The 13,071-nt window shown below is 58.1% G+C and overlaps 1 protein-coding gene across 1 annotated transcript in view; it reads right to left on the reverse strand.

Annotated features, from left to right (window-relative positions):
- Nucleotides 1-1,989: 1,989 nt before the first annotated feature.
- The window catches only part of LOC102448003 (IgGFc-binding protein-like), a 33,815-nt gene continuing 22,733 nt past the window's right edge, over nt 1,990-13,071 (reverse strand). The window contains exons 16-19 of the mRNA XM_075907485.2: nt 11,475-11,674; nt 9,023-9,403; nt 6,615-6,901; nt 1,990-4,910 (exon numbers count right to left, since the gene is read on the reverse strand). Of these exons, the coding sequence (XP_075763600.2) occupies nt 4,901-4,910; nt 6,615-6,901; nt 9,023-9,403; nt 11,475-11,674 (878 nt within the window). The 3' untranslated portion in view covers nt 1,990-4,900. The remainder of the gene's footprint in view (nt 4,911-6,614; nt 6,902-9,022; nt 9,404-11,474; nt 11,675-13,071) is intronic.

Genomic DNA, 13,071 nt, shown 5'->3' on the forward strand with positions numbered 1-13,071 from the left:
GACAGGCAGGGCAGGATGAGACCTCAAGGCCAGGCCCAACCCGGTGCTGAGGTAGGACCAAGTGCACCTGGACCATCCCTGGCTTCTTAACCCTCCCGTGCCAGGGGTCCCACAACCTCCTCTGGCTCGGCAACAGGCTTGTAGCTTGCCTGAGGTTCCTTCCTCATAGGTCTGGCTTCTAACCCTTGGGTCTCTGGGCACCGTCCAGTGTGGCTCCATCTTGGAACAGGACCCCCCCAGCTGAGGCCCCCACCAGGGCTAAGCAGGACGGGGCCTTGCCATGCCTTGCATACAGCCCTGCTGCTAATAGGCCCCAGGATGCTATTCACCCCCTGTGATCTGTTACACCCCCCCCCACAGCTTCGGGTCAGCAGCGTGCCCACCTTGCAGTCTGCTGCCATGCATTGGGCTATCCATGGGCTGGGCACAGGGATCCGCCTGGTACCAGGTCTGGGCCGAGCGTTGCTCAGACTGGATGGGAAATCCATCCCATTGGGCCTTAGGCCTAGGATGTGACTTCTCCAGCTGGCTCTGGGGACAAGCTACTAGACCAGGTGCTACCCTGTTATATCAGTACCTAGCACTTGGCTGCTGGCTTCCTCCATGAGCCAGGCTTAAGTGGCCCCAGTTCCAGCTGGTGCCTGGCAAACTTGCCATGTGCTGCCCTATGCATCAGCCTCGAAAGGGCATCACTGTCACACTAACCCCTTGGGGGCAGGGCCTAGTGGGTAGAGTCTGTGGCTGTCTGGGAGCCAGGACTCCTGGGCCCTGTCCCCTGCTCTGGGTGGGATGTAGGTTAGAGCCAGGGGAATGGTGGGGCCCACTGGGCACCAAATCCGGGAGTAAGAAGGGTTTCTGCTAAGAGGAGGATGGTACTGCAAGGCCACTTGTCCCAGCCCCACATCAACACTGCTGCTCCCCCTGATCGAGTCCCTCTTCTCCCCCCACAGAGGAAGAACCCTAACCAGAGGGTCCAGGCCAGAGCGGAGGCTTGGGACTGCAACTGAGGACTTCAGGGTTCGACTGTAAGACAGTAAAGCTGAAATCTCTGGGAACCGTCTGGCCCCGCGTGTGTTCTCTGGGGTGGTGCCTGACGTGCCCGGGCCATGTGTCAACCGGGGCCTAATACGAGGATGTATCTGAATGGATTTTTGGCTCTGAAGGGGAACATGGAGTATGGATACGACCTAGGCCAGTGCCCCTCATGCTGAGGCCGGCCCTGCCTGAGGTGAGTTCTGGTCCATATCCAATATGCTGCCGGCTGCTACTGATGCCATGTGCAGCGTTTCCAGTTGATGTGACATCACAGCCCAGGACTTTAAAATTGCTTAGCACCATGTTGCACTGCGCGGCCTAGCTCCAGGTTCGGAGTCTGGGGACTTTTGGGGCCGGAGTGCAGACTCTGTCCCCGCAAAGTGGAAGACAGAAGGTACGGCAGGGCAGAGCTGGGCAGGGCAGGGCAGGTCTGGGGGAAAACTAGGAGGAAGGGGTGGGAGAGGAAGGGGCTTGTGTGGAGGGGGAGGGGGAAGAAAGGGGAAGGCACCAAGGGACAGCGTGGAGGAGAGACAAATGCCAGGGGGCCAAGTGGAGACAATGAGGAAAAGGGCAGGAGGAGAGGTTTCAGTGGGAGGGGGGACAGGGTGATGCTGGGAGAGGAAAGGAGAGGGTAAGGGCATTGGGGCCTAGAGGGGGGAGGAGAGGAGGTGCTGGGAGAAGGCTTGAAAGAAGGGGTGGGCATAAGAAAGGTGCGGATGGAGCAAGTCATGTGTGAGGGCACAGGGGCATGAGGGGAACGGGGGCAGAGAGTGGTGAGGGGGTGGGCATCAGAGAAAAAGAGGGAAAAGGGAGCAGGGGCAGTGAGGGAAGGGGGAGGCACCAGGAGGGTGCAGGGCTAAGGGAAGGTGCAGTTGCCAGGGGATTCTGGGGGTGAAGCAGAAGGGCAGACACCTGCTTTGGGAAGCCCCCTCTTTGGAGGCGAATGTGGCAGCATTGAGACACCACCTAGAAGCCGGCGCCACAGACACTAACTGCAGATTCATGGGACGGCTCTCACAGGTCTTGCACATGCATAAGATGATAGATCTGGGGGGAGGGGGCAGTGGCGTAGCGAGGGGGCCGGAGGGGTCAGTTGCCCCTGGGCACCATGCTAGGGAGGCGCCAATTTAATCCCATTCTGCTCCCCCGGTCATCCCTCAGCTCACGTGCTCCTCCTCCGCCTGCCACCGGCAGCTGGAGCCTCCTCCCTGCCTCTCTGCTCCAAGCCCGACCCTCCTCCATCTCCACCAGCGGGTTAGTGCATGCGGGAACCCAGCCCCAAACTGTAGGGGGTGGGGGAAGATGCACTACAAGTTCCCCTCAGCTGTGCACCAGGTTTGGGGCCGTGCCATATGGCGGCCGGGAGGGGGCACAATTTTTTCCTTTGCCCCTGGGCGCATAACACCCTCGCTACACCTCTGGGTGGCTCCCCCTTTCCCTTTTTAACTGATTGCACCTCCCTCCCACTCCTGGAGGTTGGCAGAAACTAAGGAACAAGCTACTAGGTGGTTTTTGCCCGCCCAGCTGGTAGGACTTCTGCGATTGCCAGGGGGTCTGCCCCTCCCTTTGAGGCTTTCGAGGGGCTGCTGAAGGAGAAAGCTCAAACCACAGCTCTGGGGGGTGGGTCTGGCCCCCCCCAGGGAGTGGGAGGCACCTTCGCCCATCCAGCCCTTCCCATGAGACTCGAACCCAGAGAGCGAAGGGGAGCCTCTCTCCCAGTGCTAGGGTTACCAGATGATTTTAAAAAAATACCGGACACAATTATCTCAGATGGGGGTGGGGACTGTCCGGGAGGGGAGTGGGGCTGGCCGGGAGGGGGTCAGGAGGAGCGGGGCTGGCCGGGGAAGATGGGGGGGGGGCGGAACCACCCAGTGGGAAGCAGAGCTGGCCGGGAGGGGGCCAGGGGGAGTGGGACTGGCCGGGGGAAACTGGCCAGCAGGGAGCAGGCCTGGCTGGGAGGAGGTTGGGAGGAGCGGAGGGGAACTGGCCAGGGGGAAATGGGGCTGGCCCGGGCGCACGCAGATCCCGGGATGCTGCCCATCCCACACACGGTCCTGATGGGGCACACGGGCGAGTCCGGCTCCGGGGATTCCTACCCACCCCTACCCCTCTTCTCTCTACTGTGTAGTTGTACTGCCTGGCTGGGAGACACGCTCACACAGTGTGACTCTCGCAGTGCGAGCGTGTCTCCCAGTATGTACTGATACTCTTTAAAATAATAAAACATCCTTAATTAGAAAATACCCGACATTTAATTTGTTTCCCGGACAGAAAGCTCCAATACCCGACTGTCCAGTTCAAAACCGGACACCTGGCACCCCTACCCAGTGCAGCTCTGCCTCCTGGGCCTCGTCCTCTCAGTGCCTGGTGCTCTTCCCAGTCCCGGCACCATGCCGGTCCTGGCTGTGGCCTACATTGCAGATGGCTCGCCAGCATGTTAATAGCTTCCCTAGGTGTGGGGCGGCACCGCTCCTGTCTCAGGGACTCTGCCCTCTGGCCCCCATGGAAGCAGGTCTGTACCCCTCCCCTCCTGTCCTTCTTCCCTAGGCCAGGCCCTCCATGGGCACCACCCCTGCCCCCCAGAGTGCCAGGTGTCCGTTTTTTTGCCCAGATAGTCTATTGTTTCTGGCTCCTGTCTGGTCAAAAATGTCCGGCAGGCCGGCAGAAGGCCGCGTCTGGCGAGGGCAGGGAGAGCGAAGGGTGCGGGGTATTTAAAAGCCTAGCAACCCTTTTTTTTTTCACTCAACAACTTTTTTCCTTCCATGTTCTGGATTTTTTGTGAAAGTATTTGGCAACCCTAGGGGGCTATTCAGGCTTCTGCATGGTAACATCCAGTGGGGAGAGGAGGGAAGGGCTGAGATGAAGGGTGCTTCTACTTACAGGGGTGGGTAATAGGCCTGGTAGAAGCTCTCTGGTCACCAGTGTCTGTCCCTGCTCCCCTCGAGTGGAATCAATGGCTGGGTTTCGCCTGGACCCCCAGAACCCTGCTCGCTAAGAACTGAGCTGATGCAGTGGCCCATTTAAGGGGAGGAAACCTGGCAATAGCCTCCTGCAAGCGCCTGTCACTTTCCTCTTCCTAGCTCTGTGGCCCGGACAGCTGCTGAGGATCCTCCCAGGGGGGCTGTGGCCTGAACGGAGCTGGGATGTGTTGCTTTGAACCCCAGACCTACTCCCAGAGGTCAAGGTGATTTCACGTGGCTGCTGCCCATGGCTGAGGTTCAGGAGCGACCTTGGTTTCCCATAGTAGAAATACGTGGCCCTTTCCCCGGTGGGCTCAGCAGGGCAGGGAGAGACACGGGGTCCTGCCTAGACACAGCTGGGTGCGAGAGCAGAAACTTGATCTTCAGTCACACGGGCCCAGGCCTAGCCTAAGCCGAGGGCTGGAAGCTGGCAAATTCGTAGGCAGTAAGAGGGAGAGCATTGACCAGGGAGGGTAACTCTCCAGGGGAGCATCACAGGGGATTCTCCAGTTACTTTTAAATCAAGACAGGGTCTTCTTGGGACGAGATCTCTTCCTGTTCAGTTAATTAGCGCCAGGCCTGCATCATCCAAGTCCTGCGCTAGGCAGGAGGCCCGGAGAAACGGCCACAAAGGCCCCTTCCACTCTTGTGTGTGAAACCACAATTCACCAGCCTCCCCCTGGCTCCGACATGCTCTGCCAGAACCCTTCCAGTAGCACAAACCTGGAGTGCAAGGTGGTGTTGGAAGAGTCACGAGAGTTTATTGTTCGGGAGCCACTGATATTACAGTGTCTTACAACTGGCCCTAGGGTCTCACACGTAGCTCGGGGTGGTTAGCAACTGTCCAGACAACGTGCAGCATCTAGCAGAGGGGCAGCGCTGATCTTTGACACCTCCAGGCGGTGCTATTCCGCACTAGAGGAGAGATAATAGCCATTAGCAGCCATCTTGATCAAGAACACGCGCTAGAACTGGGCCACCAGAGGGATTTTGAAGGAGGGGGAAGTCCCAGGCCGTTTTGAATCAGAGTAAGAACTTACAAGTTCGCAGCAAATTGAAAACTCAAAATTGGATTCAGACGGAACAAAACTTGGTTTGCCAAAATCAAACCAGAGTGTGGCCACGCTCAGAACGAGAGACAAGCCAAGGAGAACACAATGTCTGTTTGGAAGTGAAATCCAACCCTTTTCTTTCAAAAACTGCCAATGGTTTGATTTAGCAGGATTATTTTTTTAAAATGTAATAAGCAAACAATTCAGCAAAATCAGAACGGTTTCAGTGCTGCTCAGTCTGCATTTTTGTGCCAAAACTGTCATGCAAAAATCTCCCCGGGCTGTGGAAGATAAGGGAAGCCACACTGCATCAGCACAGTGGGGCTTCCAGTCCACTCACTGCCTATGAGGGGGTCCGCGCCCCCGAGGGAATGAACAGAACAGATGCTTTTGAGTGATCCCTCCCCTGTTGTCCAGACCCAGCCTCTGGCAGCTGGAGACTCTTGGAGTGTGGCCCCGGCCATCTTGGCCACTAGTCAATGAGGAACCAGTCTGCCACCCCCTTCTCGTATCGACTTTGCTCCTCTAGGGAGACCTTTTGTTGAGTCCATGCTCTGACCGTGGCTCTGGTGCTAGCTGCTTCTCTGTCTCTGGGGGGCCTGAGCGAGCCCACTGCCCTCTGCACGGAACTGGAGGTTGAGCCAACCTGCCTGGAAATCCCAGGCAACCTGCAGCCCCGTCTACACCATTCCCGGCGAGAGATGGCCTCCATCTGGCAGAGGCCTCCTTTCCCAGCCACGGAGCAGCGCCCCAGCCCTCTACCGCAGTACGAGACGGGTGCCCATGGGGGGTGTTGGCAAAGGGGAAGCTCGGCATTCTGGGACGAGGGGGTGGAAGAACGGTGCCAGCTTACGCTTGCAAGGTGAACTGGCCTGAAGCGCCCCGGGCTCCGTCCCTGCTTCTCCCACAAGCCTGCTGGGTGTGCTGAGGCAAGCCCCTGCCTCCCTGCCACTCGCTTTCCTCTCCGTACCAGGGGATGGTTTTCGATCTCTAGACTCATTTTTACACCAGGCTCATCCCTTCCACACTTAGTGGCCTGGTAATGAAAGCACTGCAGTGGGGCGCGGGAGATCTCGCTTCTGTTCCCCGCGGCTCCGTGGCTCTGAAATGCTACAGCAGTGTCCCCGCTCCAGTCCTGGGCACCCTGAGCCATGCTGCACATCACCATTTCTGAGCCTCAGTTTCCCCTCGGGGCAGGGAGCCTCTTGCTGAGAGGCAGGAGATTTGAGTTGGGGGCACCTGTAACCTATACAGGGAGCGCCTGGCCTGGGGGCTGTTCCTTCTCCCGGGTGCCAAAGGGAAAGCCAAACCCCACACAGCAGGCTGGGGAGCTAACACGCTGCTGGGGGCCTGCAGTGGGCACTGCAGTGGCTGCTGCTGCCCTCGTGCCGGTACCGAGAGCCGAGTGTGGAGGGAAGCCACGATGGCTGGGAGCGAGGAGACGTGGGTTTGAGCCAATGAGCTCTGGGATCTCTAGAGCCCTCAAACCGCGCCTCGTGGGGCGATCTGGCTGAAGACCGGCTGCTGCGTAGGGGCAGGAGAGGTGCTGGTCTGCAGAGCCACTCACCATCCGGAGAAGTCTCTGGCCTTCCAGGCAGCAACAACCTCCGCGATGCTCCCCACGACTCGCCCGCCGGGCAGCCGCAGGTCGTCAGAGACGTCGCCGTTGAAGTTCCCGCAGGATGCGCACAGCTTGTTAGCCAGGCTCTCGCCGACTCGCACCGTCACCTGCCCGCCGGGGCTGAACAGAACCTGCACCCCCGAGGCCTGGACCACGGCCACACCGCCCTGAGACTCGCTCACAGACACCACGTCGGAGACCTTTGCTGGGAGCCGCACCGAGCGCCCGTTCACCTGCAACACACGGAGGGGGAGGGGGTGAGCTGATGTGACAAGGGCTGAGCTAGATCCCCGGGGACAGGCCACAGCACAACGGGCCAGGAGTCCAAGGGCCACATCCTAGTAGTGGGACTAATTAGGTTGACTTATTCCTGATTCCTCCCCCTGGCATGTTGGGCAGCTGTGGCCCAGTCTCAGGCCCTCTCTCTGCCTCAGTTTCCCCACCAGTGTAATCAGCCTGACCACTTTGTAACACGGGTTGCACTCTGCTGGTGAAAGTAAAACAGCCGTGCACGTGCAACACTGGTGCTGGTGCCCATTGCTGGGAGGGTGCAGGGAACCCCTCTGTCTAGCAACGCGACTCTTCTTTGTTCTGTAGCTGTCCCTTGGCTCGCGCAGGTCAATGTGCTCGTTTAACGGCTCGGGGGCAAGTGGGGAAGCATTAAAGCAAAACAACTGACAGCCTCTGCTCTTGCAAGTGAGCAGCAATGGCTGCTGCTGTGGAGCGGGCTCTCGCCCCAGCCCCACCCTTGCTGTGGAAAGGCCAGCGCCTCGTGCCCAGCTGAGCCCTGAGAGAAGAGGGTCAGTTCCCTGCCCTGCGGCACAGACTCCCCATAGGGTCTGGGGCGTGTCATTTAGTCCTCCCGTGCCTCAGTTTCCCCACTCTGTAACGTGTGCCGGACCTCGCCAGCGGGTGAGCGGCTCTGAAGCGTTGGGGACGGGAGCCGGCTCAGGCTCTGTGGGCTCGTCCGCATCAGGAATTCAGTCCGGAGAAGGATGGGTGTGAACTGGCAGCACGCGAGCTAGCCCCGAACGAGGGAGACGTTTCGCACTGTGGCCGACGCTAACTCTGAGCAGGCCCAGGGTGTCTACCAGGGAGCGCTGTGGGCGAGCTGGCCCGGCCATTCCCGCAGGCCAGCCCAAAGGGTGCATGGGGGTGACAGCCGCACGGCCTGGCAGACCAGCTTTCATCGAGCTAGCGCAGGTGGGGACAGCAGCAGGTGTGCAATGGCACGAGCTGCCCAAGTCCCAGGGATCCCAGCTAGGAAGTCAAGTCGCCAGCTGACGCTGGGGCGGCGACCCTGCCAGGTTTAGATCCAAACTAGCAGAGACAGGTCTGTGCCCTGCTACAGTCACACGGTTTCTGTCTGACACAGGCTGCGTCCTCTGGCCAGCCAGGCTGAGCGGTGCTGTCAGACATGCCACTCTGCGTCCGGCTGCCAGGTCTGCACTTGGGGTGGAAGCTCCTTGGAGCAGGAGCCAGGGGTTTGTTTGTACAGCGCCTGGCACAGGGGTCCTGGGAGATACAACTAGGGAGCTCTGTGGGGCCTGGAGGGGCGGCATTGCAGCTTTTCACCTCCTTGGGTTGGGGGTTGGCCGGGGATCAGCACGGCCACCCGGTGGCTCAACAACCGTCCAGTGTTTCTCATTTTCAGGCTCCGTGCGGTGCATGCGCGCCCTCCTCTCCATGGTAGGCTCCATTGCTTGTGCCCCTGCCCTGCCTGTCCTGACATCCTCCAGCCGGCCACTGGCCCGGGACAGCACTGGTGAGACCCTGGCCCCCCGGACACGTGGATGGTGAGATCCTGGCCCCCCTCTCGCTTCTCGTATTTCCAAGGCTGATCAGCCTGCTCCGCCGAGCGCAGCGCCCCTCCCCCTCCATGGGGAAATGACGGGTTCTGACACACACGCAGCAGATAAATCAGCCGAAAACTCCATTTCCAGAACGGGGCAGCACAAAACCCGCTTCCCGTGGGTGCTGGGCGCTCCCTCCATTTCAACCCCTGCTGCTCTGGCTACACAGACTGTACGGTGCTGTCACGTCCCCGCACCAGGCGGCGTGAGGGGCGTCTTGGCGCTGCGCAGGGAGGGTTCTGGTGGGCTACAGGCGTGGGGCAGGTGGGTGGGCCAGGACTCCAGGGGCCTGTCCCCCGGTTTGGGAGTTAGAGAGAGGGTCGGGGGCCAGGACTCCTGGGTTCTGTCCTGCCTCAGGGCGGGGAGTGGGCTGTAGTGGATTAGAGGAACCGGGGAAGACGGGCTGGGTGCCAGGACTCCTGTGTGTTGCTATGTGGTTAGCTCTAACTTGGGGACGCTCTCCCCTGTGGCTCAGTCCACTCCGACCCGCTCCCCACTTACCCACGTCTCCTTGTTCCTCCTCACAACGACAAGAGCCTCTTGGAAGAAGACGTAGATGGCAGCACCAGCTACCGCTCCCCCGCTGCCGCACTGCTGGACCTCCACCACCACCCTGAACCAGGAGGGGGCACTGCCGTCGCAGAGTGAAGCCGCCTCGTAGACCCCGCCGGCGAGGACCTTCCCCGAGGTGCCGTCAAAGGAGGTGAGCTGGGCTCCGGGGAGCAGAGTGCACCGGCCTTCCCGCTTCACGCAGCCGCGCACCCCGTTCTGCAGCGCGCAGGCCTCTCCGGCGGGGCAGCTGTGTGGCTCGCAGACCAGCCCGCCCGCAGCCCGGCAGGTGCACTTCTCAGAGCAGTCACTGGAGACCACACTCTCCCCAGCCTGCAGGGAAATTCCCAAACACCTTCGTTAAACCCTCACTGGAGAGAGAGTCAAGTCTCCGTATCAGAGGCCAGTAGCAGCTACGCCTCCCTCCCCCACACCTCTGACGCAGGCCGCGGACAGGACCCGGCTCAGAGCAGGTGTAGATGCTCCGATACCACAAAGACACACTTTCCAGATTGGCTGAGAGGCCTGATTTCAGGTGCCCCTCCCAGCCCCTCAAGCGACTGTATCTCTCCCTTCATCTTACAGCTGATGGGAGTCAACGCCCACCGCCCCAGGGCTCTGGGGTGTCAAAACAGCGAGCACCTAGAAACCAGCCACAGAGTGCAAGTAAACGGTGTGAACAGCCATTTCTTTGCCTTACTCCAAAAGAAACAGTGCTGGGTCGAACTGAAAATGAAATTTGTCAACATTTTCAGGGCTCTGAGAAGTCTAGAACATGTCGTTTCTAGTCAAACCAACCATTTTGTTTCAACAAAATCAAAATGCCTCCTTCAGTTTCCACCATTTTCAAATTGCGACTGGCTTTCTTCATACACCTGCAGGACACTCTCAAACAGAAACGCTTGTTGGAACCCCCAAAATCAGAATGCTCCGTTTCACAGCTGTGACAGATTGTAGACATTTGCAATTGGATCAAACCTGGGCATGCGCCACAACTCCCAAAATCCTGCCCCACCTGGCAGCCCACAGGACAGATCCAACATCCATGTCTATGCTGTCCAGCCCCCAACGCAGCAAGGCCAACAGCCGCCACAGGCCCCGGGGCCAGGTGTGTGGGGGGGCCAGCTCTGCGCCCCAGAAGGGGCAGAGCGCAGGGCAGGAGGGGCAAGTCAAAGCAACCAGACCACAGAGTGTCCTGCCCCCAGCCCTCAGAGTCAGGCGGAGCAGTGGAGCAGCAGTCGGGCAGCAATTCAAAAGGGCAGCAGGGGCAGCCGGGAGCTCCAGGCCCCTTTGAATCTCTGGGCCCCAGGGCAACTGCCTCCCCCCCACACACTCCCATTGGCAGGCCTGCCCCAGGCGCAGGCTCTACAGCAAAGCAGCGTTCTCTGCACAGTGTGACCTGGCGCACTCCAGACACACGGGACACTCCGCAGCCAGGAGGCACTTCTGTGGGACATTGCGGAGACGGATGAACAGCCAACAGCTTGGAAGTGCAGAACCGGATCGTCCGCGATAACAGAGCCGGTGGCAGAAGTGCTTCATTGGGGTGGAAAATTGAGTGCAACATGGGTTCCTTTTAAAAGCTGCCACATGCCTTACTACACATCTCATGGCAGGGCAAGCCACTGCTTTCAAAAGCGCCTTCGCTTTTCTTAACTAAACCAATCACAAGTGTCTGAAAAGGGTTGGCCCTGAAACAAAACTCTCTGATATTTTTGGTTCAAATCAACTTGGATTCAAATTCCTTCACTTGTGTAACCCTCAGACCCTGCTTACAACTGTATTTTAAAAAAGAATGACAAACAGGAAAACAAAAACGCTCCATTTAGAAAATGCTGAAATGAAACAATTGGATTTCTCCTGATTTTTTTTTGTCATATTGCTAACAATATGGCTAAAAAAATTGGCTAAACCAAGGTAAAATCACAAAACAACTTGGCATCACCAAATCTGCATTTTTCCCCAGGTGGAAAGGCCTTGGGCAAAAAAGTGTGTCCGGTGTCTAGTAGCAAGACAATCCATGGATTTATCGGTGCAAAGGACAAAATTCAGCCAGGCCATTAGTGGACTGCAGCCCTGTGAGGTTAAGAAAGCTGGTTGTTCATCAGCCTGCTGCAATTCACTGCATATGAGGGATTTCAGAGTTGTGTGTGCAGTTCCCATTGGTCCCGGCTGGCAATGGCACGGAACCGGTTCATATTCTGAACATCTATTACAGGAAAAGCAGACTCGTGGGCGGAGCGTATTCTGTGGGTGGAGCTAAGAAAGTACCACCACCCCCTTTGCTTTTCCAGTGTGTCCTCCTCTCAGCCCCTCTCCTTCCTCCCTCCCCTTTCAGTCCTGTGCTAACCCTGCAGGCAGCAACAGGCCTGAGAAATTAACGCCTCAGGACCCCAGCACTGACCTTGAGGTAGCGCCCGTCGCGCATGCAGCCACATCTATCCATGGACACACATGCCTCCCCGTCGGCCGCAGAGCCCACATCACACTGGCAGCCCTCAAAGCACTTCCCGGTGCACTGGGCAGGGGCGGACAAGCCGGCGCAGGTGAAATCGCAGGACCTGGTGCACAGCTCGTAGTGGCTGTTGGCCGGGCAGGCCAGGGCTGGCGAGAGAAACAAACCAGAGAGAGAGGAATTGAACAAGAAGTAAATGCCCAAGCAACAGGGGACTTGGTCTGGTACGGCAAAGCTGCTGGAGAAGGGCCTGTCTACACTGCAGACCTCTGCCAACCTATGTCATTACTGCCGTGGCTGGTCCACAGCATCCGTCCCCCGTCGCTGTGCGCAGCCTCACTGGAGCGCTTCCCCCGACCAAGAGGGGCTGGGGGCCAGGGCTGTCGGCTCTGTTTAGCTCCCTGCCAGGAGCCCATGTGCCCTGCAGGCTCCCTGCCAGGAGCAGGGGCCAGCCGCCTGCGCTTCTTGCCTCCCCGAGTGGCTCTGCGTGGTGCAGGGGTGGCAGGTTCTCAGCTCTCTGCATGGAGCAGTGAAGGTCACAAGCAGACAATAGGACAGAAGTGAGACAGTGACTCAGGCACGGCCTCGCCCTAGCGCTGCTGACAAGCCTGGCGCCTCTTGTAGAGGCGGAGCTAGGGTGGGGGTGCACTAGGAGGCTGTGTGTACACTGGTGGTGCATTAGGGCACAAAAGGCTGCTGTGTGGATGTTGGCGCAGCTGCCTCTCATGAACTGCTAATGCCGGCGCGAACAGGCATCTGTTCTGCAATTCAACTTATAACAGCATTCGGCTTGCGACTAGCTATCCTCAGATGTCTTTGTGGTGTTATCTGATGAAAATATGGCCTACAGACGGTTGTTGCTCCCACTATTATATAACTGCAGCAAATCTTAGACCAAGTATGGCCCTGGCCAGAAAGGGTTAAGCGTCCAGAGTCACCCTGTAGAGACATCTGAGAAAAGTCATTAGTGCCTTCACAGTAGGCTAGATGTGTGAGGTGCAAAGCAGTATTGCTAGAATGTAGAGGTAATACCAATCGTGCGTGTGTATTCACCTCCTGTTTGATGCAAGTTCCATTGTGTCGTGCTAGCTAGTGACTCTGGGATCATAAGGACTTACTACATTTAGATGGACTGTACACAAAAGTAAAAGTCTCAGGATACGGGATACGAACATTGCACTGTAACCTCTGGGCGATTTTGGAAAGAACTCGTGGCAACTACAAAGCTCACCCTCTACAATGAATCTGAGTCTCGAGAACTGTTCTCCCAGGTGTCTGTGTGCTTGTCTGTCAACCATTATGCTCTCGCCCTTTTCTTTCCTAAGCCGTGGTTGTTTAGTTCATAAGAATTGGCTGTGAGCGGGTATTTGGATGAGATCTGAACTATTCCCCCCAGGGATGTGCTGTGTCTGGTCCTTTGGTAGAACTTTCTTAGATGAAGAATAAGATTTTCAGTGACCCTTGTCATTTTTGACCTGGTGTCAGGGTGGAGCCTAAGGCTGGGCTGTTACAAGGGAACTGCGTTTTTGGCTTCTGGGTAACCAGT

The sequence above is a fragment of the Pelodiscus sinensis genome, chromosome 22, assembly GCF_052426305.1.
Source record: "Pelodiscus sinensis isolate ZL-2025 chromosome 22, ASM5242630v1, whole genome shotgun sequence".
NCBI lineage: Eukaryota > Metazoa > Chordata > Testudines > Trionychidae > Pelodiscus > Pelodiscus sinensis.